The 26,313-nt window shown below is 35.8% G+C and overlaps 1 protein-coding gene across 1 annotated transcript in view; it reads left to right on the forward strand.

Annotated features, from left to right (window-relative positions):
* PPFIA2 (PTPRF interacting protein alpha 2) overlaps positions 1–26,313 on the forward strand; it is a 317,236-nt gene that overhangs the window by 208,929 nt on the left and 81,994 nt on the right. Inside the window, exon 7 of the mRNA XM_053942047.1 lies at positions 19,309–19,425. Within this exon, the coding sequence (XP_053798022.1) occupies positions 19,309–19,425 (117 nt within the window). The remainder of the gene's footprint in view (positions 1–19,308; positions 19,426–26,313) is intronic.

Here is a 26,313-nt window from a genome sequence, read left to right on the forward strand (position 1 = left end):
TAAAACTATTTTGGGTTAAGGCCATTTTGTGGTATCATTTTATTCAGGGTTCAGATGGAAACTGAAAGAAGCCACAGAAAAATTCAAATAGTATCAAGCAGTTCTTGAAAAGTGGAATAGCCATAATTCAGAATAATGTGTAATAAAGTAGAGGCTCCTAAAGGATTTTTAACTAATTTATACTGGAAATGGTAGTTTCTTAAAGTTACTTCTTGAAAGCAGGATCTTCAATTAAGATATTAGTACTTCTTTTTTATAAGTATGATAAACAATAAACCTATTAATATAATATTTTTATTCATCCCTTGGCTCTCTGAAATAACTACACTTTATCTTATCTATTTAAAAATATCTTTAATATCTTTATCTATTAAAAAATAAGATTCTTCTTTCAGAAGGATCCAGAAAGGTTGTGTTAAAAATAACATAGTTACACTATGTTGTGTATTCTGTTATTTGCACTAGCATTTATTAAATAGCAAGCAGTCATTTTAGTCAGTCAAGCCAACTGAGATGCATTGCACTTCTCCAATCCCTCCTGCTCATCATCCAATTAAATCCAAGTTCACTACACTGGGCATAGGACCAAGTCTTTAGAGAATTGCCTTGCTATTTGGAATTTTAAAAATTTAGTGAAAACTTTTTGACAGTAAGGAAAAAAAGCATGCACAATGAACTTAAATTAAAATAGGGCTTCCATAGCTTTTCTTGCCCCAAATCCTTAGAAATGTTGAACAATGATTGTGTCTACATGACACTGAAGACATTTAGAAGGACACTGAATCAATCAAGCATAACGTGACCATTAACACAATCTGAATATTGTTATTCCAGTTTCCTTTGAGGGACTGTTAAAGCTGAATTTCAATTAAATAATAATGAAAAAAAAAGAGAGAAATAAGAAGAGATGTGGAAGAGAACAAACGGATTATTTTCAAACAGTTATGCATTTGAAAAAGAGTTCAGATAATTTTTACACAATTAGTTATTTGAGTAAGTCAAAATTAATTAGAGCACTGCAGTATTTAAGTCTAGTTTTATGCTAAAATCCACAGTGAATACACAGGCAATAAAACACTAAAAATTTATTGTACTATATATGAAAATAAGTGGGCTGAGTTTCTAGGGGAATTGAATATATAGTTTTCAGTAATTTCTGTAGTCCTGTCTTGATGTCTGTTCTCCCATGAGAATTAGTATTTTCTTTCATATCCATTTTCTCATACTTATTCAAAGAGTGTATTATATTCAGGATTATATCTAAATAAAAAATGATGACAGTAAATTATTAAATTACTTTAAAAATTATGTTTAGGTCTATGAGAAGTAGCAGATAAAAAGTAGCAGAAATGTATATGTAAAGATACTACCTCTTTTTAAAGCTTGTGGCTGTGGCTCTGACACAGCAACAGTGAGAAACTGCAGACACTCCTGAGTACTTATTGAAAATGTTCTTATATTAAATAGCCCCCAAACTAGGAGAGAACAACTGCTGTTTTCCATCATTAGGCAGTAACTAAGCCCTCATTTAACAGTCTTTGTGGCATATTACATACATAACAAAGGGAGTGAAATAGTCTGTAACTGGCAAAGCTGATTTCAGCTCTACTTGCTAACAGAGTCTTGCAAAGCACTTAATATTGGATAGGCAATTTTAACGCACCTTGAACTCTAAACTCCAGAGCAATTGGGGTGGGCATTTCGACCTGTTGGGGGAACTCAGCTTGTGTAGTTTGTGTAGCTAATGTTTACATGTAGGTACACAAGGGCAATAGAGAAGGGGTTTCGTCTTATGAGTTTCTATTTTATTAAAGCTTATATCTTATTAAAAAGTGGATTAAAAATTCTTTAAATAAATGTTTTCCTAGGGGAAAAGGTTATTTGACTATATATTTTATTTTGCTGCAGCTGATTAGTGATTGTGGAGGGGGCTATTGTACATTGTACCAAACTGAATTGCTGTTAGTGAGTTTTTGTGCAGACAGGTGCAAGATAACTGCAGTAATAAAATTACATATTCATCCTGCATTTTTTTTCCTTTCTGCTTACACTCAAAGCCATTACTTGACTGTTAATAACTAAGAAATATCCTGTTCATTATCTGTTGTAGACAAGATGAATAGAAGATACTGTTGACAATTTTTTTGAGAAATTTCACTTCTGTTTTTAATTAAAATGACTGTAAAACATAGCTACATTTGCCTGCCCCTTAGGTGCTTTTAAAATTTTCCTGGTTCTCCTTCCGTATAACCTATGGTCTCTCCAAATAATTTTATTGCTGAGAGTTATAATTTGCTGTTAGCAATTAGACAAGCTGCAAGTGGGACATCCAATAACAAAGCTTAGTGGTATAATTGTGTTATATTATTCTATGAATATTTTTCAAGGGAAATGTGAAGTTTTTCAGTGAGTGTATGAATATTTGCAAAGTTGAACAACAATCTGCTAACTAGGTTCCTTTTTACAAAACAATTTGAGAAGAATGAGTCTCATTGGCAAGAGAAGTGAATTTATCTTCACAGTTTTGTCATTCATGATCTTAATGGGAATTTACTTCAATGTTGAAGATACTGACAAGATTACTTTTGTTCTACTGCTTTAGAGATACTCCTATTACTGTTACAAATGTGAGTCTTTGTTAAAAGTATGCTAAACTACACACATGCAAACAGCACACCAAGGTTAGCCATTAGTGCCATATGTTCCCAGGAACCCAAGAGCTAGCAGCTTCCACAGCTCAAGAGTACATAGATAATAGACCATGACCCATAGTGGCACTTTTAAATCCATTTTCTGCAGCATGTGCAATGATAAATGACAACTGTTGCAATTTCCATTAACAGATCTCCCTGTTTCCCAGAGCCTTCAACAAATAGTTAAAAAAAAAATAAAACCAAACCAAACCAAAAAACCTTGAAAGCTTTTTTCCAAGATTTTTTTTAAATCAAGCATTATACATAATTAATACAATACTGGAATTATTTTTTTAATGGCTGTGCTTAATTTGCCCATAAATTTTCTCCTGTTCGTTTTAAACCATTAGCCATCCCTTGCAACATCTCCCTGTGTTAATAAGAATCATATGATAAGTGGCATTCCAAAACCCTATTTTGTTTCCAGTTAAAATGCTGGCTTTTCCATTTTTCCTCATTAGTAGAAACTGTGGCATGAAAAATATAGCCTTATTTACATTTATTACCTCAAAGGAATAGATGGAACTTTAGGAACCCAGAAAACATTGGGACTGCAGAATATGAAATTGCAGAAACTACTGATTTGACTGTATATATCACTGTACTACCATATGCTTTTCCTCAGCATTTGTTCCAATTGCCAATGCTATTTCCAAATGCCAAATAACATTATATTGCCTTTAACTGACACATAGATAAAATTTTAAAACACTCAGGCTTCATTTTAAAGCCTCATTGTTACAATTGCTTCTGCAAAAGTTTGCTTGAGTTTGAAGCTAAATTTCACTCCTGGAGCTCTCAGAGATCTTGCAGGTCTTTTGGATCATAGCTTACTGCTTCATATAACTGCATACATTATCCATGGGTTTCTTCCTGACAATGGGTTAGTTTATTCATTAGAGTACCCTTATGCTAATTTTACAGCATTTATGAAAGCATTCATAAATTATTTACGTTACTGAAAAGAGAAGATGGTTTGAAATTTCTGATTCTTTATGTTCCATACCAGAGACAGCATAAAATGTATACACTTAATCAGGAAAGAGCTTCCAAATACCGTGGTAATTGCTAATCTTCTGCTACTCAGGGCAAATCAAGAACACAGTAAAAAATGCAGTAAAATTGTTACAGTCAAGGACAGTTTTGGCTCTGACCATGAGAGGTGCTGGAGACATGATTGTGATATCACTACTGCTAATGAAATGATCTGTACTAGTTAATATGTATATGTATTTCAAAGTGAAGTCTTAGCTAAATGTGGCATGTCCTTTTACCCATGGCTGCATATGAAAACATATTTCTATGCCTAGATTTTTCATTTCCAGTTAGGTTAAGGCATTTTTTTACAGAGGTTCCTTGGTGGCTTTAGGCTTTCTGTGTAAATACAATTCAAAGTGATTTTTGGAGTAAAAGTGTTGTAAAAGGAATCGTTTACTGGGAAAAAATAGATGTGCATTTCTTGAATATATGATTTACACAAAATTTCATCAATCCAGAATTTAGAAATTATTGCCATCAAAACTTTGGATGTAATTGGGTGGAATTCAGGGACCTTTTTTTTTTTTCCTGAAGGCCAGGCAGATGACTTATATCTGTTTCTGGTGATTTGAGACATACATTTTTTTGCAAAGAATCTGTAACACCCTTCCTCTATAGTACTTTCTTTCACCATATTTTCTTAGAATGGTGCCACCACAAGCTACTGCTTTCTGAACTCTCTTCTACATTTTTTTTTTATTTATTTCTTTATAAGCTATAGATTTGCAGATGTCTGACTCTGAAGAGATATTCTTTGTGGTCTGAATTTTAATTTAAATGCCTATGTAAATGTAGCAAAATATATTTTTTCTGCAAAGTTGCACATAATTAAAAATATCTTGATTTGAAATGTAATTTTCAATGCCATATATAATTACTTTTTAATCTGCCTTTAACCTTAGCCATCTCATTAATGTTACCTCTGCAGAAAGTTATTGTTGCCCTCAAGTTTTAAATGTGGCAATTATGCAAAATGATGATTTTTTTGGTGATTATTTCTTATACTACATGCTTTACAGCATTAATTTATTTCTCTACACATTTTGATTAGTATGTGTAGCATGGCAATTGAAGAGGTTGAAAATTAATACAGCAGTACTACAGCCTTCATTGCCCAATTTTTTTACAAAGTGAAAAAGAACTAAGCATAAGAAATAGTCAGCTAAGTTGCCATAACTATTCCATTTTATGTCCTCAATTAATTCTGAGTTCTCAGAGGAAAAAAAAAAAACACTAAAATCCTTTGTGAATATTGAGAGCAGCAGGATTGATTATGGCATTGCCATAACCCTTTTTCACTAATTTCATGTTTCACTAAAATAGAGCAGAATAGGTCTAAAATTTCAATGCATTTTCCAGATAGCAACTGAAGAACAATAATTTCTATTGACATATTTGAGGTGGAGCTCACTACTGCATTTGCAAGAGTGGTTTCTTGGTACAACTTCCATAAACTTCTACTGCAGAGAAAAATCTTCAGATTTTGGCTACTAAAAGAACATAAAAATTCTATCATGACAGCAGATAATGATTTTGCAGATATTAGTATTTTTATAAAAAATCTTAGTGAATTAAGCCTATTTATGTGTTTACCACAGTGTAGTGTGTACAATGCAGAAATTATAAATTAAATACAGTTCACCAGCTTTGGTCTTCTTCACAAACAGTTTTGCAGAGCAGAAATGTGTTGCTGCTCCAATGTCTTAGGGTGTTTTCAAAAGACATCCTGAAATGCTGCATTCTCTTTCCTCTCCATTTAGCATGTGGCCACCTGTAACAAGTCCTAAAATACCAAAAAATCTCATTTTGCATTGTCATTTTGTCTAAGTTGAATGCCTCCTATGTGTTCTTTAGAAGATACAAGTTTGTGAGAAAGGGTTTGTGTCTGTGCTCACGTGTTCATGGAGCACTTAAGGAAATATGTAGCTGAAGACTGAAGGTTTTTATTCCTTCACAAAGACAGTGTGATTAATAGTTTTAATAAAATGTTTCATACTGTATGTTTGCTAGCTCATGTATATTTCTTTCTATATATTTTTATTGTCTTTAGAATGTTATATCATAAAGACAATTGTTATTTCTGGTTATATTTTCTAAATGTTCTAAGATCCCTATTCAGCTGCTTCAGAGTTTTACTGCTGTTAAGGAAGGATTCAGACCCTTGCACTGAGATGAAAGATTCTGGCTTCTAAGGATTTCCATTGCAACTTTGATTTTTTTTCCTCAGAACTTTGTGTCATGGCTAATTAGTTCTTCATCATTTTATTTACTTGTAAAATTCTTTGTGGGACTTTTTATATAAAGTATAAAATTAGAGTGTGACTAGAGTAAATTCCAGTGTCACAGATTTATGAAGAGCAGAGTTTTGTTCTGCTTATTTTAAAAATACCTTGAGATTGTTTGCAGCATCTCAGTTTTTTGCTATGACACATCCCTATGTATCAATACGAGTGTGCATACTTTGCTCTTAAACTATTGTAAGCTGTTATTTGCATTAAAGGAAAAGAAAAATTTAGGTTTAGTAAAATAATGGCAAAAGGTAAAAAAGGAATGTCAAACTGTGACTTGCTACTTCCTCATTCTTTACTCTTCTCCCAAACCTGCTGTGCAACTATGAAGCAATTCTTTAAATATACATTAAAAGAGCAGTGAGATCAATGTTTGAAATAGTTTTTGCAAATCTCTTCAAATATATTTCATTTTTATGTCTGACAGAAATATTTGATTTAATGAAACCTTGGTCCCCCATGATTAGAAACTTGGGTGATTTAATGCCTTGTTTTATTGAATAAATGATGACTGGAGATTAAAAATTCCCCATTTCCTTTAGACCTTGAAGCACAAACTTTCCATAAATTTACCATCTTTATCAAAATGAGTATAAAACTATTCCAGTATATTCTTTCATGTGTCTGTGTTTTGTAATGTAAAAATAAGAAATCTAACTACAAATTCTATTACAACTACTCATACTATTCTTCTGGTTAAATTTTATATTCTCATTTTTTAAATTCTTGTGGCCTAAGTCTTCTGACTTTTGCCTTTGAGGAGATTGTATTTTTCTATGTATTAAAAACTCGCTAAATCTTAATTGCAATTTAGATTTTTGCAGAAATATAAATATATAGTCATTTATTTAGTAGCAGTATATTCCATTTTGACTTTGATACTGAAGTGCTTGTATTGCACATTTTTACTATGATTATTTGCATTGCTATGCTCCAAACAGAGCTCCAGTAAAGGAGCACGATGCCATTTTGTGAGAAAAAGAATACTGAAACATGTTTCCTGCTCTGTAGCACTTAACAGTATAAATTTGTCTCATGGTGTCCGTGGCTAATACTGCTGCTGACTGGACAGCATTACTGTAAAGCCCAGGTGCACAGTGCAATAGATGTGGCAAGCAACAGTTACTCTTTTTACTACCACAGGAGCTCTGTAAAGTGTCTCATAGGCTCATCTGATACTCTGAATATTCTTGCTCCTAAAGCATAGAGATTAGTTCAGCTGGGATGACTGGTTAGTTGTTTCTACAGCAGAAAAAGTAGGATGCAATCCAGTAGTTACTGGGTTCATCAGTATTGATAGATGGGCTTGGCTAAATTGCATAACTTGAATTTTGACAGCTTATGGCTGTAGTGGCATCTGTTCAGGTGCACATTCTGTCACACAATTGTTGTTCTGAGACCCTCCACAAATCCTGGTACACTGTCTGAATCCTATCACACTCATTATGCTGTAACCCATGCTTGGGAGTTAAATACTGGGTACATGTCCCCTCACCCCAGCTCCACGCCTGGTTTCCTAATGGAGGAGAGGCTGGGACTGCAGGCAGGAAGGAGGTGAGTGTGCTCTCCATGAGGTCCTGCAGCTAAATAACCGGAGGACACAGTATTCATCACCAAATAATGCAACCACTCTGCAATAAATCTGCATGTATGGAGAGTTTTCTGGATCTCATGAGGTTGAATTATTTGAGTTATTTTGGGGGTCTGTACAGTGTTTTATATTAATCAGGAAAGAGGGATCACAGAGCATGCCTGACATTTCTGCACAACAGCAAACAAATATATTGATATATGATAAAGCTCTGTGAAGTTGAAGAAGATGCCTCAGACATTGATAAATAGATCTCCTCTACTTTATTCCACGGAATCATAAAATAGAAAAGCTCTGAGTTTGCAGATTTTGTGGATTTTTAATTTATCACACATTCCTCACCCAAAGCAGAAAAAAAGGCAGAAAGAGGAAATGGCATGGCAGCCAAAGAAATACAAACTGAGAGAACCCAGGGATCACACAAGCCAGATGTGTGGTTGAGCATATTTCACAATCATTTGCCAATACACCTGAAAACTCCAGGAGATTAATGAAATTGGAAGGTTACTTGTATATGGTTGGTTTAGGATTGTTCATAGTCAGCATGAGATTAGACACCAGGATAATTTCAGTTTGGATTTAATGTCATCTGTTTGGCAATGTGTTTAGGGATCTTAACAAATCAATGGAATGCAACTCTCAGCAGACCTGATTTCATAAGGTCTAGTTAGCAAATGCCTTACTTTCAACATATCAAATTCCTAAAGTAAAAAATGTAGTGCATGGGTAAAGGTGTGCTTAGCTGGCATGCATTGTAGGGATCACTATTACACATTCGAAGTATATCTATGAAAATTTTAATGTCTAATGTTTAATTTGCTCACAGTATTCACAGAGTGCCTTTCAGGAGATATCAGAAAGAATATATAATTTCTCTTTGATCTGTTATTTTAGGAATCATAAACTTTGAAATGGATGCTATTTTATCCTGCACTGTAGATATGAATTCAGGTTTCAGAACATAGCTGATTATCTTTCTGTCTGTGTCAGCTTTGGGGTCATTTGACATTTGTCAAATGAAGCATTCAAGCAGATGAAGATAGCTTCATTGCAAGAATTAGACTTGCAATACAGACAATATAATATATTGTCTTTGCAAGACAAAATGATTCTTTGCTGTGAATTATCTTTTTGCAGATCCATCTTGATGAAAACGCAAAACACATACCCATTATCCTTTGCTTTTAATCTGCTGGAATAATGTATTGTTTTAAAATTTGCTCAGCTTCTTCAGAATGATTACTCAATTTTCTGTAAATTTTTAAAATATTAGATGATTTGTTAAGATCATCTACTAACTCTCAAATCAGATTTTAAATAGTACAACAAGATCATAGTATCTTTTATGCTTATTACTCTCCATAATAATTTTTAATGTATGGATAGGCCTTACATGCTGAATTTCTGTAAAATATTTAAATTGAAGACATGGGTCAATAAATAAAATCAACTTTAAGCTTCGCTAGGTTTATATTTATTAATCAATATTCCCGTTAATATATGAACCAGAAAATGTATCATTTGTGTTTTCCTATTGGATCATCTCAACCCTACCATGTGCACGCAGCTCTAAGAGTTTTCGACAAATTCATAACTCAATTAACTAGCAAGACTTACAAACAATGAGCCAACATATGCCTGTAAAAGAAATAAATATAGAAATAATTTTACTTGGAATTCAAAAATGTAAAAAATATTTTGAGTTTGATTAGGAAATTTCAACATTGGTAAATAATCATCTTCATTAATACTATTGTGGACCATCAGTGTATAGGAGAAGTTATTATAAGAGGAGCTATAAAGTATTTGACTTGGTTCAATCTATAGAAAATGAACCTGTTTGCTTAACTTGGCACCTAGAGAGTGTGGTTTGAACACCTTTAATCATGTAGAGTATATGGTTACATACAAAAAAAAGGAAAAAAAAAAAAGAAACCATACGTATCTTCCACTGCATTAGAAAAGGCTGTCACATTCTGCAATAATCCTAGGATAAAAACAATATTTTAGACGTTCCACGTACTAGAAATGTCCTTTGTAATTAAAAAATAGATACAATTTATATCAGAGAAGCCCATATCCTGGATCTTCAATGGAAAAACCTGGGGGGAAAATTACTACCAGTAAGAATGTATTGAAAAGCATTGAGATCTTGACTAAAATTCAATGGGTATATTTAGTTTTAATACTTGAAATACAGACTGTTACTCACTCTACTGAGATTCAATTTCAACAGAGTGGGAATGAAACTTAAGTTGGGATTCCTTCAGTTTGTACATGCAGATCATGGCTTTGATATTGTTTAATTGTAGTTCTAGGATAAGGTTCATTTCCTTTCTGGATATTTCTCATAACCTATCTATCTGTTGTACATTTTCATGTTTTCTACAATCAGTAGCAGAGATGGTGATTTTAATACAGATACACTGCATAGGAAAATGTGATAAAACTGGATATACATGCAGCATAGTGGTTTTCATAACAGACACATCCAGTCAAAATAAACCTAAACAATCTCAAATCTCTAGGTGACAATATGCAGACAAAGACTACAAAATATCATTTAGGGAAGAGTGTTTTTACTCATAGGGACATATATTGGTGTAACCAAAAGAGGAAAACAGATTTGCATTGCAAATAGCTAAACACTCTTTTTCAATCTAAGCAGTATTTTTCAAACCAAATTATATACATTAAACAGGGATACTTTTCAATTAAATGCTTTATGTACTAAGAGCAACTGTATAAAGTCTTAGAGGTACAAATATCTGTGTCTATATTAACATAAATATTAAATATGTACATGCACACTACATATACATGTTCCAATAACTTGTATATTGTTGAAAAGAATTAACATTATAGTATCTCTGCCAAATCCATCCTCAGCTCTGACAAGCTGGAAATCAGACCCTACCAATGAACTCTGGGGATTTTGAATACTAGTCTTAATTAGAGTAATAATGAAAGAATAATGGTTTTGCTACTATTTTGTCGAGCCTGGTAAGAAATAAAAGAAAAGTAAGAGAAATTAGTTGCCGGAATCTCCCCCAGATTGGGGTGACTCCGGGTGGTGGTAAAGTCTCTCCTCCAACCTGTGCCTTCAAAGAAAGACTCAGTAGTCTTCAGTCGTCTGGTCTCAAGGCAGTTTACTGCATGTTATCTCAAGGCACACAGACTTCCTGACATTCTCCCTGACTCCTTCTCCCTCTGCGTCTCTCTCCATCTCCCTCCGTCTTCGTCTCCCTTCGTCTCTCCTCGTCTCCCCTGCCCAAGGGGCTGGGGCCATCTTTTATATCACACATTACATATTAAATGTTTATAGTCTTTCCCCAATGCCTATTACCTATATTGAACAGTGGCTTTCTACTCTAAACCAATCTGTGAGTGCCAACATCACCAAGAACATGGGGAATAGGAAGGAGAAAGAAGGAGGACAGGGCACGCCCAAATCCCTCCATCTTAGAACCTCTGACTCCCATGTATAAAACTCAGACCCCTCTGTACAAGGCCTAAAACCCCTCTGTACAGCACTCAAAAATCCTACCTTTTACTTTGTGATTACTTCTATTATAATATCTAAACTTTTGTGATTTCTTGTTCTTCCTGCAAAGTTGGTAAATTGTTCCATGGGTCAAACTCAAAACCACAGGGGTTTCTGGCTGCCTGCCAGGGTCTCAGAGGCTTCTGCCCTGGACCCGGAACATCCAAGAGTGTCTGAGGGACACCTTGGCTTCCGACAATTAGTCAGCAGGTGTCAAAATACACAATATAATTCCACCATGTAATTGGTATTTGTTACTGTTTTCCTATTGTGCTAGTCTCTGTAAAAGAGTTCTTTCACTGCATTGTATTTCATGCAAATTTTGTGACAAATTAAAAATAGTACATTTTTGTCTACTTCAATAAGGGTTTCTGAAGAAAACATGGTGAAATGCACCTGGTAATCCGTGAAAAATCTTGACAGGTATTCTTCCTCACAATAGCACCTGCACCATTGCTTTAAATTGCTCCTGTTCTGTTTTCCAAGTGCTGCTACAGAAATAAATGGTATGTGCTCTGGAGTACTTGTAATAGCACAAGACAGGTATTTACACAGTAACAATTTGGTCCAGAATTGATAATGAAGCATATGTTAGTGTATTACTGCTTTTAAAGTACAAAGATGCCTGCTGACCCGGATGTTTCGAGTCCAGACGGAGCCAGGGCTCAGTGATGGTGCAGACGGGCAGCAGGAGGTCCTGCAGTCGGTCAATGCCCTGCTGCAGCCAGCTGAGTCCCACAGCTGTACAGTACCCCTGGACCACAGCACCCTTGCCACCAACACAAGTGACTTCCATGGGTGTGTTGATAAATCACTGATAGCTAGCACCTTGTCAATAGTCGTCACAAGCACAGACCATCATAAGTAAAGGACTATGGGGTTAATATTGTCAGGTTTTCTGTTTAAAATTAGCAATCTGCCGCAGACTCAGAGCATTTGCAGTCATTTTTGCATGTTGTCATTCATTATGTGCGCTTGAGTGACGTGAAAGCAGGGTCTGAAAGTGCTCTCCACTGCCATGTCTCATCCCCACCTCACAAGAGCAGATCTCTTGGTAGCCCCGGCTAGCTCCACGGGGTGATAGGGCAGCAAGAGGCACTCTCTGCTGAACCCAGCAGGGCTTTAGAGAGTGCCTTCGTGGGTCCAAGGACACTGCTGATCCCACTGGCAAGGAAGGAGGCGACACTCTTCTCGGGATAGGTCCAAGATTTATTGTGACTCTGAGGAGAGCCCCAGAGCCCAACACCACTCGAAAAGGTCCCAGGAGAGAGTCAGCTCTGAGCCTCGAAGAGGCCGTGATATAGGGTGGGCAGGGAAACCCGATCAGCCAATGGGAGAAGACATGGGAGTGGCCCTCCGAGGGAAGGACACCCGAGGTATCCACTTAGCAGGGAGGAGGGGAGGGACCCCAGGCCATTGTCCAGTCACCCAGCAACCCCGGCAGGAGCCTCCAGACAAAGGGGAAGGATGGACAAATCACCTGGGAGGGGTCAAGGGCATGAGTCAGGGTTTTTGGGATTGATGGACACACAGGTGCTGATGGGAAAACCTGGGATGAACCAAAAAGGCACAAGGGGGGCGGGGGAGGGGGGGTACAGAGGGATAAACCATGTTGAACAGACATACAGTGGAACCTAAAAACACAACTCCACACTCCACCACACAAGCAGGATTGCAGAGAGCAGTGCCAAATCAAGATTGTAAGAATAAAATAATCAAGATGTGCCAGAAGCTGTAGAAGCAAGAGGTTTTAGCTTTCTTTGAAAGAATTTGAAGCATAGGAGGTACAGACTTAAAGTGTAAAAGATGTGTAACTGAGGGCTGGGGCTCGGTGTGCTACCTACCCACAAACATACAAGATTTATTTTCATTACTGTTTGACTTTCTACTATTGTCTGATCTCCAAGGCTCCCTCATGAGGATGATTTCACTGTAATTAGTATTTCTCCATAACAATGAAAGCTAAACAGCAATAAATTAATAAAAGTTCAGCAGTCTCAAAAAGGGAGAATCCATTTTGTAAATATGTTGAAAATATGTATTACTCATAACTCCCATAATTTCTTATTTTAATAAAGAAGTATTTTTCTTTATATGTCAGGACAGGTATTAAAGGACTCAATTATGTAAAATTGCTAGAAAGCTCACCCTTAAATAGCAATAAAATACACTGAAATTCCAGGCAAACAGAAAATAAACTTATCTGAGAGGTTGTCAGTCTTTAGTTTAGAAGTTAAATTTGTGCTAAAAAAGCCCTACTTGAAAATTTGACTGATTCTTTTTGGTTTACATTGTTGAATGGGGGAGAGGACAAACTGCTAAGTTTAAAAAAAAAAAAAAAAAAAGTTGTTTTCTTCCCCCAAAGTGAGCCCAAAGTGCATTGTTAGGTCTAATGATTTCATTCCCTGCCTCTCAAACTTATTTTTTCAGTCTGAAAATAATTTTTTCTTTTATTTTGTTCCCTTGAAGTATGGCTAATGTTGATTACAATGCTGTATGTTCCATAGGTACATTAACTCCTAGCTATTGTGAAAATAAAGCCTAAATTCTGTACTTGCCCTTTTAAACATACCTGGTTGTAAAGCTCAGAACCTGCATTGCTAAATGGAAAAACTAAAGCATTTCAAAACTAAAGTAATCTTTATGGAGATTCCTTTTTATCTACTGTTTCAAAAGACTTTGTGTGGATCTATGAGTTTTGTTCATGAAATCAGAATGTGCTATTTATGATAACCTGAGGAGCATCTTGTGTTCTTTCTCTCTCAAATGGTGTGTATACAGTCCTGTGCAGTTCATTTGACCATGATACTGAACTCTACTGAAATTTGTTTCAATGTTGGATGACATAAACAAATTCAGTGGTTTAAGGTAGGAAAAGTTTATGAAAAAGAGCTTTTCAAAAGCTTAAAATAACTTCATTACTTTTATAGAATCTCAGAATCATAGAAAGGTTTGAGTTGGAAGGAACCTTAAAGATCATGTAGTTCAACTCCCTTGCCACAGGCAGGAATGAATGCCTTCTACTACACCAGGTTGCTCAGAGCCTCATCCAACCTGGCCTTGAACACCTCCAGGGATGGAGAGTCCACAGTCTCTCTGAGCAACCTGTTCATAAAGTGATGAGGCACCAGAACCTTATTGCGGCGTTGCTTTGTTTTCCCCGGTCCCGGGCAGCTCTGGAGTGCCCGGCTAGGGCGCTGTTTCTTGGTGGGACCAGGGCTGCCGCATGTCCCGGGCGCTGTCGCGTTCAGTGCACTGGTGGTGGGGCTGGCTGTGCTCTGTGGCCAGCGCTAGGGCGAGACAAAGAGGCAAAGGAATGTCCAGTCTGTCCGTGCGGTTGGCTGGAGAGCTTTTATTGTCATGTGGAACTACACTGGAGAACTGCGGCCTCTCCCTAGTGCCGCATGGACAAAATGGCGCTGGGACTGGGGCGCATGGGATTTTATAGGGGGCAGGCTGACAGGGGTGGAAGCCCCCCTCACCCAATGGGGACAGAAAACGGGGGAGTGACGTAGACTGCAGCAACCAATGGGGACGTGACAGGGGTGTGTACAGGGTTCCAGGACGAATAGGGAATGCAGGGACAGGGTAACAGCCACAGAACTCTCAGGAGTGGACAGGGGGGTGACCACAAGACTGGCATGGTGATGCTCCAATGGTAAGTGACCCGGAGCAGACCACCACTGGGGGAACATGGGAGTACACAGGAGTACAGAGAACCAGCTAACTAACATTTATCAGAACCCCTAATCTGAACCCAAACCCGGGATGCAACACCTTATAAGAAGTAAAGAATTTCTTCCTAAGATCTAAGCTAAACCTTCCCTCCTTCAGTTTAAGGGCATCCTGCTTTGTCTTATCACTATGTAGAGAAGTATATTAAGTATTCCTAGAACACTTAACTGCCTGAAGACTGAAACTGTAATGAGGTAAAAAATGGCTACTCAAACAAGTTTCAGCAGCAGAGGTACCTGGTCATTTAGGATTTTGTATGTTTAGAAATGGATTCTGATCTCACACCTCTCAAATAATTTTAAATTAATTAATTTGCAATATACCCAAAGTAAACATGTAAAGCAGTGCTTTTCCTGCCTCATTTTGTGTCTGATGAGAGACTTCTTCAGATCAGTACTGGCCTATGAATTCATCTTCTGTTCTATGCAGTATTTTAGTATTTGAAATCAATATTCCCTTAACACCTGGATTCAGGCTATTAAGTATATAGTCATGATACATAGATTTGGCCATTTATGGAAATGGAGACCTGTTAAAATTTTGAGTCTGAATTGCTGAATCCTTACTTCATTTTAAAAAACATGATTCAATGGTGTCTGTAGATAATGGACACAAAATCTGCTAATTTAGAGGGAATCTATGTGGGTAGTATAGTTGGAGGTATTTACCAAAATTTTAAAATCAAAAAATCTGGGCTTTAGGAACATGGAAATTATTTATTAGTTGAGGCAGCAAGGCAGAAGTTGTGTAATGTTATGTTCATAATTATTATGATAGAGTAGGGCTTTTGAAACTGTGCCATTTGTTCTGAAGTACCTTTGACATTTGGAAGATGGACTCAAAACCAATGGAAATTCTTTAAGGTTTTGATGTCAATATTTTTAGATTAGGTGGTGTTTTCATGGACTTAAGCTACAAAAGTTAGAAAGGTCCAACTAGAAAAGTAATACTCTATATTTTGTTCTTAAACTGACAATGATTGCTTCATTTTTCTCAATCAAGGAAAAAAAAAAAAAACTTTTCAGTTCTAGTGAATGAGCTTGGGAAAGAAAGCAGAGAACCAAATTTAGATTTTATTTGGACTCAACTATTGAGGGACTTGAAATTTTACTCTTGTTTAGAGTCACATTGAAGATGCTACTGTGGTCCAGATCAAATGTTCTAAATAGGAAAATAATGTTTGTGATTGTAGTAATGGAATATAATCATTTGAGATCCACAAGCAGAAGCTGATAAGGACAAAAATGTGATGTATTTGATCATAGATGTATTTGATCATATTTTAGAAGGTACAACTTGGACTTCAGTGTTTATTTAGGTTGATTGTCCAGCTTTGGATACAACAATCCTAAATAGATTAATGATATTTATCCACATTTATTTTCTGTTAATCTGTCTTGGGGCATGGGAGAGGGAGGGGCGGGTATTTTGATTTATTTTCAGCAGCTATGATGCCATCCACAAGAATATTACCTTTTACTTTCCAAAACAAAGACCATAGCATGGAAACCATTAGGAATTTAATGTTAGAGATTAGATAGTATGGAGGTAGTTGGAAAGCTGTCTGTGGACATGTTTTGTCATAGATATTTTAAGCTGGATGTCATAAACATAAAAATATCAGTAGAACAGACATTTCTCAGAAATAATATTACAAAATTTTATCTGCATTGAGAAATCATTTTGTTACCTGGATCTCTCCTATTATTGCTGTGTGCTGTTGTAATGATCATTAGAATTTAAGAGGTTTTGGAGTCTACCTAGGAAAAATTTAGTCATCTGTGTCTTCACCAAGATCATCAACCTGTCTTCCATGTTTTGGCAACCTGTTTAAAAAGTTATATAAATGGTTCAGTGATTAAATGAACACATTTGCAAAAAAATTGCACATTATTGAAAGTTAAATCAGTAAAAAGTACGTAATAAAAAGGAGTATGATAGCAATTAAAAACTTTACTTCAACAAAGTAAAAAGCAAAAATTTATCTTTCTATGCTTCTTTAGAAGCACTAATTCTGCCTTAATATATTCATTAAATAAAGAATAAAACAAGTATGAAAACAATTTAGCTATGTGGTTCTTCACAGTTTAGATCTGTTACCTGACTATCCAAGAGCTGAAACTTCTGCAATGTGCCAGACTTCAAACTCTTTGTTGTTCCTGTAAATATTTGCTCTGTATTCATTACAGTAATAAACTCATTGAAACCCTAATGTTTAACAATAATGGATTTTTGGCAAAGTGTTTGTTCCCAAGCATTAAAAAAACCAAGAAAATCCCTTCAAATTATATAGAATATTGCATTTTTTTATTTCCCTGTCATCTAAAAGGGACAATTGATTTTTTTTCTTATTTATTTACTTACTTGGAAAGTGGTGGTACCTAAAGACCCATAGAGGCTAAGAAAAATTAAGCTCTTTCGAATACATGATAAAATGATAATGTTTTGCACTAGTGTTTAAAGAGTATTCTTATTCAGCTAAAGGGCTGTTAAGGATTTGTGTAGATACAGGTGATAATTCAAAATGAAGGCATAGTGATGTCTGCTTTTTAATGGATCAACAAAAGATTATCATATGAAAAATCCAGATATATTGATTCCTGTCAGTTAATATATCCTATGATTTTCCATTTTTTAATGTATGTGTAGTTGCTCTACATCAATCAAAATTTTATAATATGTGTGTTGAAGTATCTCACTTAATCTACCTGAAAGTATCTTTTAGCACTAATTGATGGCTAATTTTATGGTAGAAGCTATAATTTCAGTAGTTTTGATTTGAGAACTATTTGAACCATAAAGAAAAATAAGTGAGCAAAGCTATTCAGAAAACAAACCACAAATACGGAATTACTGATTGTGTAAAAAGCAAGACTATGCTAGTGAGATTATACCAGTCCTTTTTCTGCTACTTGAAACAGACATAATTCTCTTATTTATGCAAAATGTTCAGTGTGTTTGTACAACCCCCAAAGACACAGATTGACTCGGACAGTTTTAATTCCCACTCTTGTGGTTTCCTGTAATTGCTTGGATAACATGTTGCCTTCAAGTCTTGGTCTTGACACTGAAATCAGTGGGAGCATATAACTTCTACAGGGGCTGTAACTTGGAATTTTTAGTGAGCAGTGAATCAGCCTGCTCATCAGAATCTCATATTACAGCAATTTTCAACATTTATATTAAAGAAGAATGGTTTAATGTGGTGCTCTTACATCTCAAATATTGGCCAGAGTGATTCAAATGGTCTTCACAATACGTACTTAAATATAATTTAAACACATTTGGAAAAACAGTTTCGAATTAAAATTAAATTATTCAATCAAAGTATGTTTTAGAGCTAAATTTAATTTAATATAATAAATGTTACATGAAATCTTGGCTGCTGCACATGCTTACCAGATAGTACTACCTAAAATTCTCCCTCCTACCCCATGCTTTTTTACTCTAGGACAGGACAGTCTTTTAGGGTGTTTCTGACTTAGGACCTATACAGACAAAATGTGGTGACAAAAGCCTTTAAACTTACACCAACTTTCCAAAAATGGCATCTGTGCATCCTACCAGTGTTGTACTGTGTTTGATACATAATGTTATTCATCAGGTAAACCATTTACTGTATGTGCTCATAAAAGCAGAACAATATAGATATGTAAATGTGCAATTTAACAAAATTAATTGTTCATATTAGCCAGATTTCCATAGCCAGCTTATCATAGTATACAATGTATAAAAAGAAATTAGGACCTAAATCTTTCTATGCTGTTTATTGCCTGAGAGTAAGCCACAAAGTCAGAGAGAAAGCATCTTACTTTCTAGTAGCTACATTTTTGTAGCATTACCAATAAATAACCAATATTTTAAATACAACAAAACCTACTTCTGTATGCGCTAAACCAGTCAATGAATAGTAGAGGGTGTTAATGTACATGTTTTTCTTAACAAAAACCACGTAAAATGTATGTTGCTGTTACTAACAGATGGGAGGCTGACAGAAAACTAGCACTTTATTTTACACCACTTGGGTTTGATTCATAGCCTCTTGGTACTGTTTTCCTGTAGCACAAGTTTGGCATTCATTGAATTCTATATAAAAGAGTAAGTCCTGTTCTCACAGTGTTAAAAAAATCAATGGCTAACTGCTGTTTCATCATTCAAGCTAAAAAAAAAGTGTCCTACCACAAAATCAGGATAGAAGACAAGACAGTGTTGACTATCATGTCATTTGTTCCTTTGTATCCTTAATGGCCTTAAGATATCATTAGTATGGTTGGGTTTTAAGCCTCTCTGCATATAACGACCTAATTTTGCAAATACTACAAATGGCCAACATAGGATTCAATTGTTAATAGATTTTTTTAAACCAGTATTTTTCTGGTTTCTTTTGTATATTTACCACTTATTTTCTTTCTTTTGCAGATTGTAGCTTTGCGTGAACAAAATGCACACATTCAAAGGAAAATGGCAGCTGGGGAAGGGTCTGCTGAATCAGAGCATATTGAAGGAATGGAGCCAGGGCAAAAAGTTCATGAAAAGGTATAAAAATGTTAGTTGCCATTAAATTTAACAATCCATATGATAAATAATCAGGCTTTAGATTTTAGTAATGTGAATATTTTATGGGATGTCCATTTAGAGTACTGTCTGCCTACTAAAACCAATATTAAAAAAATTAGCTTGTTTAAATGGTAAACAAATGCAAATGGGCAGGTCCTTTCTCTTTGATAGGGTATTGAGTTAGATCCATAGATTACAACTAACTTTTCTTGGAATTTTTTGCACTATGCTACAATAACAAGTAGTATATGCTGCTGAATGATTCTTTGTATGCTACATACAGAAGAGCAAGGTATAGTGGCATGTATATGTGGAAGGCTGTATATGAAAAAACATTCTTGCAAAAAAGAGACTCTAAGGGGATAACAGAGACCTAAAAACCAGAAGTGGTGATTTTTCTCTGTGCTGCCTATAGATATTCTTCCAATATGTGTCCATGCTCATATCGAGAGAAGCTGCTTAGCACTCCTTCAGTAGGAAATAGGTATGTAGAATTCAGGCCAAGTATTTGCTGAGAGACAAACAAAATGTAGAGACTGATTTGATAAAAAAAGTTTTCTCCTTAGCCTTTGATTTCCATACTGATAAAAACCAAGTTGAGCATCTTCCTTTCTTGCTTCAGAATTAATAAATTGAAATGATTGCGGCATTGTGTTCTTCTCGCCCTGGTCCGGATGGCTCAGGAGCCCAGCTAATGGCACTGCCTCTTGGCCAGAATGGAGTTGCCGCGTGTGTGCGGAGCTCTGGGGTTGAGCCTCCGCGCGGGCTAGCCGCGTTCTGTAGCCGACGCTGAGAGGAGATAAAGGGGCAAAGGAAGGCACACCTTGTCATGCGTGGCTGGCGAACTTTTATTCCCACGTGGCTGCCCCTGTGGAGGGTGGCGTCCGCTCCTAGCAGGTGTGTGTTCAGGATGGCAGCAAGACAAAGGAAGCATGGGGTTATATAGGGGGCAGGCAGAGAGGGGTGGAAGCCCCCCTCGCCCAATGGGGACAGGCAGCAGGGGGGTGACGTGGACCACGGCAGCCTACGGGAACATAACAGGGGTGGATACAGGGTTCTGGGACAAATAGGAATACAGGGATGGGGTAACTGACACAGAACCTTCAGGCGTGAACAGGGGGTGGCTACAAGACTGACATGGGAAAGCTCCAATGGTATGTGACCCGGAGCAAACCATCACGGGGGGAAATGGGGGTACATAGAACCGACTAACTAACATTATTAGAACCCCTAACTGAACTAACCCGGGATGCAACAAATGACAGCATAACCTAACATTTGGCAGACAGCTGAATTGAGTAGAGCTGCTGCTTGGATCTCTAATTGTGCATTTTTGTGTAATGCCATATGATGAACAGTGGCATAAATCATACTTAGCAAAAATAGCTGTCATCATTATTTATTTTATAGTCAATCCAATTTACAATGGTGCATTCACAGTGCAGGCATTAATTTTACACATTTTGCAGTTTATGTGTATTTTCCTTTGAGTAATCTATATGATTGAGAAACACACAGTAAACAAATACTCTTCAGCTACACTCCCCTTTCTGCAAAATCTTACTCACAGATACATCTGTGAAATTTTGATAAGCAGTGTTCACCCCACTCAGTTGAGCTTTTAAATCCAACTACACTGTTGAAAAATCTCTTATTTCCCACTCTCTTTGCAAGCCATGTATTCTGATTTGAGCCATTGGGTTCACAGCTTACAAGCAGAATTAAGTAGAAATAAGACTGCCCATCCTTTAAGAAATCTGCATATTTAAACACTAATGAGGGGAATGAAATCCAACATAACATATTATTATCATAATTTTTTTAATTGAATGTTTCTAGAATATTATGTCCAGAAAACATCTATGCTTCCTCATAAAAACAATTCAGGTTGGTCAGGTTAAGCTGAAATAAAGGTTTTTGCTCCTTATGGTAATGAAAGCATACTGGATAGGGAGTTAAGAGGAGTTTGTATTGACACCAGATCAACCAGTGCACTCTAATTCACATCCTCTGCACTAGCTGCTCTCTACCTTTCTGCATTTATATTAGGGGCCATCATCAATTCCTTATTATTTAGGAAAGACAAACTTAAAAGCTAGCAAATATAGAAACTTGCAAAGAGGCCAACTTGCACAAAGAGAAGAGCCTTAAAGAACTTTGAAAATTGTTTCAAAGAACACCTGACAAAGATCACTTGCTGTGGGAATTAAGATGCAACCATTTCTGTTATCAGATATTCTCCTACTTAGATCTGTGACCACTTGCTGCCACCCAGATCCTTCACTTAATCTTTAAGAACAATTGTCTGATTTCCCCACAGACGAATGCTAGGAAAGAGAGAACTCCCAGTGAATAAGGTGCCCATTGGGAAATTTAGGGAAAATCTAGGGATGCTGCAATAGTGGGACTGAACAGCCAAAAATAAGATACTTTGAATAAGGAGTTTGTTTTCACATAAGTTCATTATTTCCTACTGGTATTTATTTCAGCTTCCTCAAGAACCATGAAAGTTGAATTATTCAGTAAAACAGTATTTTCAGAAATGATCATATGCAAATTAGGAAGTGTTAAAGTTGCTTTGAAAAAGAGGAGGTCTTCTGATGTTGTACACCTTAAATGTCCACTATAAATATAATATATATATATATATATATAAATATATATATATAAATATATATATAAATATATAATATATATAAATTATATATATAATTATATATATAATTATATATAAATATAAATATATATAATATATATATAAATATATAAATATGAAATATAATTTCAGCTGTAATTATATTTTGTTTGTTTCCCTCTCATAATGGAGAATATTCCCAAATTTGGTTCTACATATTTTAATTCTAATATTAAAAAAATCATTGCAATAATTCTTTTGATGTTAATGGAGTTTTATCAGAGATTAATTAGCCAGAGGAATTACTATTTTTATCCTCAGAGATGCCAAAAAGTTTCCTGCTTGGGAAATCCACTTCAGCATGGATTTCTGTTACACTGAAGGCACAAAAGCTAAGTATTTAAGTGAAGTGTAAATCAGGATGTTTCTCCTTGGAAGCACACTGGTCCTATTATAGTAAGGGCTGTTTTACCAACAGAAATTGGTATTTCCCTTCAAAAGAATACCAGAAACAAATGGATACAGATACAGGTGAAAGAGCCTGATATTTCTGGTGCAATGAAGAACAGATGTTACATTTTATGAGGAATTCAGAACCTTATATACTTACTTTTTGCAAGAACTAAACAGCTGTGTCTATTTTGCTTTATGATAAACCTCAGGCTGTTACATTTAGCTTATTTAAGAATCATGATTTTCTTCTTACTCATAACACTAACATATTACAATAATTAAATCAAATGTTCAAAATTAAATCAGTAAGTTATGAATGCAAAAATCTGTGATAACATTGACAAAAAATTGTAGGCATTGTATTCTGTAGGAGTAAAAGGTGTTTTGCCAAGGCAAACATAGTGGGCTAAAACGTTCAGAGTGCAAATCAAATACTATTAATAAAAGTAGCAAATGTTTTTCAGAGCAATCATCAGAATCTGTTCTGGTTTTTGGACTTGATTTTTTTGGATTTTCAGATGCATGTGTTTGTATGATTAATAGAAATCTGCATAAACTTCCAATTTCAGTTTTTACTGAAAAAAGTTTATGTCACTTACACTCCTTTGTTTTGAATGAATAAATTAAAATTTCTTTCAGCTAGCAGCATAGTGAAATGGCAGAGAAACTACGGACATATGTATAAATGTGATGTATAAAAGATATTAGGAGCTGTGATTTTTGCCCCAAAGCCTATGCATTCTACATTAGAGAAATAATACAAAATACAGTTGATAAGCAGATTATGACTTTGTCTACAAGCAATGCAGATATTTTTCAGGTTTTTTAGTCATATCTTTCTGGATTTATTTCTGGATAAAGCTAATTAAAGAATCATGTGCTGAGAGAGACTTAATGAAGGTTGATGGCTTGACACACTTGGGGCGGTGAGGAGTATTGGGTGAAAGGAAACATGGATAAAAGCTGCAGCTGGCATTAGAAGCCTTCATGCATCTAAGGACAGTATGCACTGTTCTTTCAAAAAGAGTCTAGGCAAGTATTTTATAACTACTGTTCTGCTTAATAGTTTAGTTTGGCTGCATGACTATGAATACTTAGTGTTCCCCACTATAGCATACAGAGCTGCATAACTTATGCATAGTTTAAATGATAAATCAATAGACTTCTCAGATCTTTGTAGAGAAATCAGTTCTTTGCTTGTTTTGATTAAATTGGCGTCCCTTTCATTCATACAAGTTTCTTTTCCTTTTTGCCTAGTAAAAACCCCTAAATGCTACTATATATTAAGCCTGTTAAAGCACAGCCTTAAAGGGGAAATTTCACATTTCAAGTACTGTGATAGCTGACAGCATTGCTGTCACCAAAGCTGACTGACCTTTGCTGGCTGATTTACTGCAAGGAGTTGCCAGAAGATAATTTCTAATAGTAGAATGGGGAGGCTACTAAGAAAAAGGTGCTAGTCAAGGCAAATGAGAATTGATTTTGTGTGTATAGTTTGGTTGGAACAGCTAGATAGCCCTTAAAATAAAGGAGCAGTAACTGATTTCTGGCTGTGAGAGCTGAGAAAGTCTTCTAATAGTGTAAAAGAGAAACAGGCAGGCATTTTGGAAGGGACCAGTAACAAGAAAAAAAATGCCCACCCATCAAGTGAACACCCTCCTATCCCTCATTTTGCAAAAGGACTAAAGCGGGACAGATAATCACAGGCATCAGAAAGATGAGTAATAGCTGAAAGCTGATCAGGAAACACATTCTAGATCTTTAAATTGGTAACAAAATTAGGAGTCTTTTGATGGCTCAGTAGCAAGATCACTAAAGTGAGGATGTTGAGGGAGAAAAGTGCTAGAAAAGGTAACTATTTTTACATCAGTAGTGGGGTAGAGAAGCAAAATTTCAATTGAGAGTATATTGTAATTGATAGCTAATTAGAGGTTGGAGACAATTGAAGAGGAGACCTCTAATGATCAGATTACTGCCTGACACAGACCAAAACGTGTGAAACAACCTAGAGAAGTAGAATAATTTTCAAACACAGAGGCAATCAACCACTTAGAAATTACTATGACAGCTTAGGTTTAATGCTACTGGTTTTGGCATAGCTTTACACACTCTGGTTTGTGTGCTGGTTACATGGATAATGATCACACTCCTTTTGTTTGTTATGTTGTCTTTTGGGTTTGGTCTATTGCATAGCAAGGTGTCTCTGTTAGTAACAGCTTCTTTTGAATGTTTTGCATGAGGCATTTGAATGGAATGGGGTGGAAGAACTCTACACTATAGTAAAAAGCATCCTCTGGTAACTTATTTATTCTTACATCTCAAACAGCATCAGTAAGTATTAGTGTTTGCAGCATTGATTTTTACTCTTGGTTTCATGCTCTTGGTTATTTTACTTACCTTTTAATATTCCTATACTATAGAATTCAGAGAAGTTTATTTGACCTGTGAAGTAAACTGCATTTCTGTCTTTTCCCTGATGATGTGGCCTTTGTGGCCAGATTTTCAAAATTGAAAGGAGCATCTCCATCATTACAGAGCTAAAAATAAAAGAACTTTTTTTTATCCTGGTGTTGTGGCGTCCTGGGATTTGGGACAAAATTTTCCAAATTTCCATGTGAGGACCAATGGGGATTTATGGTGCAATGAACTTGCCAATACTCCTTGAAAAAAGAAGTGTCAATTAGTGTTATTCACTATTTAGAGTGTCTCCTAGTAAAGAGTAGACATAAGGCACACAATTTTAGGGTTTAAATAAACAAAACCACAAATAAAAAGGGAGAATACACACACATACACAAAACCCCAACCACACAACCTAGTGCTTACACCATAATAATACATGTTTCTTCTAGGAGTTCTAAAAGACCAGAGTTCTGAATTTTTAGAATACTTTCAATTATTCAAAGGTACCTTATGGTTAGATAGAGTTTAATTTAGTTCTCTGACATGGAAATACTTGTGCATGTGGGCATCCTGTGAATCACCTGAGCTCATACTACCAAAACTAAGAGGCACAAATGAGGAACTGTGTCACCGTAATGAGTCCTGTCTCTGCTGCAGGTTGTTCAGAGATAACCTCAGGAGATGTTACTGGTTTCCTTCTCACCACTCTCTGAGGTTAAAGTCTAGCACAAAGTACGTAATTAATTACTGGTGGATAGTATTTAGACCAAATATTTTGTATCAGATGTTTTACAGCTGGAGAGAAAATATCACCTGGAGGTGCTTTTTTACTGTTCTTGGGATTTGCTTTAAAAAAAACTAGGTTTTCATGTACATTTTACCACATATGTAATTGAACATAAATTCTTTCTACAAAATCAAATGGAAAGTAACTTCGCTATATAACCTGGGACAATTTTACCATTTCTTTTGCAAACTTCGGTGGACTGGTGTCCCTACTGGTTTTTTTGTGTTTTTTTTAATTATTTTACCTTATCTGTAATTCCAGTTAGTTTGCTTCCAGTGTTATTTTGCTAGGATTTAATTGAAAAGGAAGTATAAATTAGATTAACAGAGACTACACTATTCCAGATTAGCCATAATTTGCAAATTCTCATGGTGTCCCTTTTACCATTGTTATTGGTTTTTTCTAGTAACCTAGTCTGCAGCTGCTTTTCCTTTTATTATCTCATGTAGAGAGAAGCAGCAATATAGGAGGGATTTATGGTTGTTTGTAATGCTCCAATTTGCTGTCCTTCTCCCTGCTGACACTCCTATGTGAGCACCAGATTGTCTTACTGCTGTGCTTTTTGGACCTTGAAAGAAAGAAAACCACG

The sequence above is a fragment of the Vidua chalybeata genome, chromosome 5 (assembly GCF_026979565.1).
Source record: "Vidua chalybeata isolate OUT-0048 chromosome 5, bVidCha1 merged haplotype, whole genome shotgun sequence".
NCBI lineage: Eukaryota > Metazoa > Chordata > Aves > Passeriformes > Viduidae > Vidua > Vidua chalybeata.